Below are 4,227 nucleotides of genomic sequence, written 5' to 3'. Positions count from 1 at the left end.
TTATCTTATCTTATCTTATCTTATCTTATCTTATCTTATCTTATCTTATCTTATCTTATCTCATCTCATCTCATCTTATCTTTAATCTTGTTACAATAAAAACTTGTGTGGCCCTAATAGTCCATCATAGATTCTGAGTTTATTGGTTGCAAAAAACAAATGCTGACACACAAAAAAGAAGAGAATCAGAACTCTTTAGATGCTTTAAGCAAAGTTTAATATGCATGAAATAGCAAAGCTAACAAGAATGCAGTGACATCAGATTTATTTATACACATATAAATATATGTACATATATACTTTTACAGGTTTGCTCTGGTTGAATAGTTACAATCTCTACAGACGATTAAAGATTTGGGTGTGTCCATAACATAAAATATGCAGATCCATAGAAGATTAAAGCTCAATGCCCACTAAAACATTCAGATTATTAATGTTTGAAAGTTTGCCTGTCTGTTAGTTGGTGTAAAAGGTTTTTGAGGGAGTCAAAACTCCAAAATCACGTTATTATTTCAGAAATTAAGAATTATGTTCAGAAACAGTTTGCTTCTTATGAAATTATATGTTTTTTCCGTTGTTTTAGTTTTTGCAACAGATCAGCTGTAGCTGTCCTTTAAATCAGCCAACATTTGATCAGAATCAAAACTTCAGACACTGAAACGACTGCATTTTTATCTCCTTCTCTTCAGATTACTGATGACGTCCTGTAAAACCCCATACATCAAAGGAACTAAGAGACCAATATTTGTATAAAATATAGCTATATACAATAAATAGATTAAATTACTCTTCTTCCATAATCCTAATTCTACTTAAGTATTTGGTACCATCAAATCTAATCAGCTGACGGCCTCCGGGCCCTCAGGCATGCTGGGAGATGTAGTGATGCAGACAATCTGAGAATGAGCGTTTCTTCTGGTTCTCATGTAAACATGTAGCTGATGCACTTCCCTTCCCCAAGCAGCAATATAAAAATAAAAAGTACATCAAGGCTCTGGATCAGAACCAGTCAAAGGTCAGGAATCATCATGACGGTTGGCAGCCTGTCAATCAACCCGGGTCACCGTGAAAACAACCTGAGAAGACACCAGGAGCAGAATTTGACGGTCAGTTGGGTGGACGTGACTCTGTCAGGCTGATCCGGAGCTTCAGCAGGTTTGTGTCTCACCTAATGAGTCCAGCCCATGCTGATGAAGGAGTCAGACTCAAACATAGAGCTGGCAGATCTGCGTCTTCGTCCTCTGCCACACACCTGAAAATTAAAGGGAAAAGTCCAGACTTTAGAGAACAGAGATGCAGACAAACGTTGGATCAACGATAGCTAAAATGCTGCCTTTTTTACCAAAGTCTCATAGAAAACTTTCACATATGTGTTCAGGATGACTCTTAGCYATCACAACACCAAACTTTAGCTTRATATCTGTAAGTTARACTAGGTTTTAGCTGTTGTAAAGTCCRACAGTCAACTAGTTGTGGCAGCCACCTTGATTCAGGATGACTCCAAAGGTAATTCCAGGATATTTGACGGTTTGATAAATGAGAGGCGTACCTGGACACAGTTGCCCTCACTCTTCACACACAGGTGCAGACTGCAGTGCAGGTAGATTTCTCTAGAAGCTCCAGAGAACCTGAACATGTCGAAGGCGAAGAGGTCGACGATTCCCGCTCCGTTGTCCTTCATCGACACCGACTGGTCGGCGGGATTGGGACAGCTGSTCAGAAACAGGAAACACTTGGTTCAGTCATCAGATCAGAGGTTCAGGAAGCCTGCCGATGAACGGATCTCTGCGAGAGTCTCACCCGTTCTGGATCAGGTAGTATTTCTTGGTTGCTGTGGGGGACGGCAGGTCTGTGGCCCAGCAGGAGTCGGTGACCAAGGCGATCTCGTTTGCGTCCAGCCCGCTGGCCTCCAGCTTCACCCAGACCCTCTGGTTCAGYTTCAGGTTGGTGTACCTCTCCACGGCTTTGCTGCAGGCATCGTCAACRTAGGCCCTCATGGACACGGTGTAGGTCCAAGGTCCAGCTGTCATGACCCCGGACACTTGACTGCATAGCACACACACACTCAGTTGTGTTGGTTTTTGGTGTTTCTGAAGACAAACATGAAGTGGCTTTAATGAAACACACACCTCTCCATGATGGTGAAGGTAGCGCTCCGAATGCTGTGYCGAGTGTGATAGCAGGAGAAGTCCAACGCGAAGTCATCGTGACGGACGATCATGTCCGTTGAGATGTTCTGGCTCATGATGGTGTTCTTGTAGATGATTTCGGTGTCGTTGGWCTGCAAAGCCAAACAGGAAGTTGTTTTAGTTTTTCAGCCTCAGACGTCAGAGTCCTAAACGCGGCAGAGAGCCGGAGAAGCAAACTCACCATAATCTCTGTTCCACAGTTGGTGCTGTTGAAACTGAACGTGATCGTGTGGTTCTGCTGGTCCACCTGACCTTTGCAGGACGGGTCGTTGAGGTGTAAGACGGAGTAGTCGACGAGATTGTCCACCAGGAGACAGGTGGGCAGAGTGAGGGAGGCTGTGTTGTCCTGGCAGACTGTCGGATCGGCTGAACGTTGGAGAGAAAGAAACAAACTTAGACATCGTCCTGCAATCGTTTAGACATGTTGTAGACGTGTTTATGCCAAGGCTGTCGTACCCAGAGAGTTCCTCTGTTTGTAGCTGGACTCAAAAATGGCCCGACAGTAGCAACGATAATCTCCAAAATGAGAATTCTCTCCACAGAACTCGTGGTCGCTGCAGACCAAGTTCAGACATTGGCTCTTGTTGGCGTCTGCAGAGGGGGATACAGGGATATATTATTCTGTAAAACCCAACAGGTCGTTTCTTCAGAACAGTTCTGGATCAAAGCAGGTCTTACAGCACTCAGTCTGGGACCTCCAGCTGTCCGGGATGGTGAAGYTCTTCAGGCTGCAGGCTGTGACATAGTCCTGCAGGAACTGACAATTGAGGCCGTCCACGTCAGGATATTTGGACAAGGTGTTTGTGCAGGCGGTGATGTAGGGTTGTGGGTCGATGCTGCAGGAGGTGAAGGGCGCCTTCTTCAGGAGGTAACAGCTGCTCCACATCAAGAAACAGACATGAAATGATCAATAAATGGGTTTATATGATGCCCCAGAGTAAATCATAGGGAGATGTTCTGGATGAAGCTGCTCACCTGTCTGTCTTGTTGATGCAGTYGATAAAAGTGTTATCAGTGTTGGGATACTGCTTCTGACAGCTAGGGGGCGACACACAACAAGGTTAGACTCTGCTTCAACCAAACACAGAATTCATCTGTGAGGAGGTCTTACCCCAAGGAGCTGTAATCAGAGGAAACCGGTGCACTGCTGGAGTTTTCGCACAGACCCTGGAAGGTTGATTCAGTAGATCCTGGACCGGTTCAGGACAGAATGAGAGTCTCATCAGCAYCAATGTTCAAAYTGGATGAACACAGCAGAGTTCATCTTCACCATCAAACTAACTTATTGGATTTTCCATACCACTCAGTAGGATCCGAGCGGTGGTGCCGTCAAAGACGATGGTAACCTTTAAGTTGTTGATCTGAACCATGAGAGTGACTCCAATCGTGTTCTTGGAGACCATCACACCATTAAAGGTCTGAGGTGAGCTGCTSAGGGTCAGTGGTGTGTTGTTCAGCTGCATTAAGAGAGACAAACTGAGTGAAACATGTCAAACACACRAACARGYTGGATCTGGATCAAAACYCCACTCTGACTCACCACAACTCTGCCGCCTTGCTCCACGTGGAAGGTATTGCCATTCGCTTTCAGCCACAGGCTGTCCARGAAGCTCACATCTGTCAGACGACGGTCCTGGAAGCCGCCCATCACCTGGAACCCTGGGACTGATGAGATCTGCAGCAGGGTGTACGTACACCGGTCCTTCACGGAGTTCACGGTGCTGTGGAAGTCGATGACGGCGGGGCCCGTCAYGGTGCAGATGGAGTTCACGGCTGGGGAGGTACATCTGATGGAAACAGACAGAAACATGAAGAGCTGCTGCTGAGGCCCACAGCCACCAGGGGGCGCCCTATTCTTCAGATCTCAGACCTGATGGAGGCTCTAGACCAGAGATTCTTAACCCATGGGCCGGTGAGGGCCTCAAAAGAACAACAGTTTTTATCTTTGGGCCGCAGAGGGCCGTGGGACCACATTGATTTTAAATAAGGTGCAATACACTTTTTCCACCACTAATAGCAGTAGTGCGCCACTCAGATG

The 4,227-nt window shown here is 46.0% G+C and overlaps 1 protein-coding gene across 1 annotated transcript; it reads right to left on the bottom strand.

Annotated features, from left to right (window-relative positions):
* Nucleotides 1-1,168: 1,168 nt before the first annotated feature.
* On the bottom strand, nucleotides 1,169-3,075 carry LOC106532878 (pancreatic secretory granule membrane major glycoprotein GP2). The gene is made up of 7 exons (XM_014029047.1): nucleotides 2,868-3,075; nucleotides 2,646-2,780; nucleotides 2,371-2,555; nucleotides 2,130-2,281; nucleotides 1,801-2,046; nucleotides 1,550-1,712; nucleotides 1,169-1,252 (listed from the first exon to the last, which is right to left on the bottom strand). The coding sequence occupies exons 1-7, from the start codon at nucleotides 3,073-3,075 to the stop codon at nucleotides 1,169-1,171; spliced, it is 1,173 nt and encodes a 390-aa protein (XP_013884501.1).
* Nucleotides 3,076-4,227: the final 1,152 nt, after the last annotated feature.

Source organism: Austrofundulus limnaeus, unplaced genomic scaffold, assembly GCF_001266775.1.
Source record: "Austrofundulus limnaeus strain Quisiro unplaced genomic scaffold, Austrofundulus_limnaeus-1.0 Scaffold846, whole genome shotgun sequence".
NCBI lineage: Eukaryota > Metazoa > Chordata > Actinopteri > Cyprinodontiformes > Rivulidae > Austrofundulus > Austrofundulus limnaeus.
This window is presented reverse-complemented; position numbering and strand designations above follow the sequence as displayed.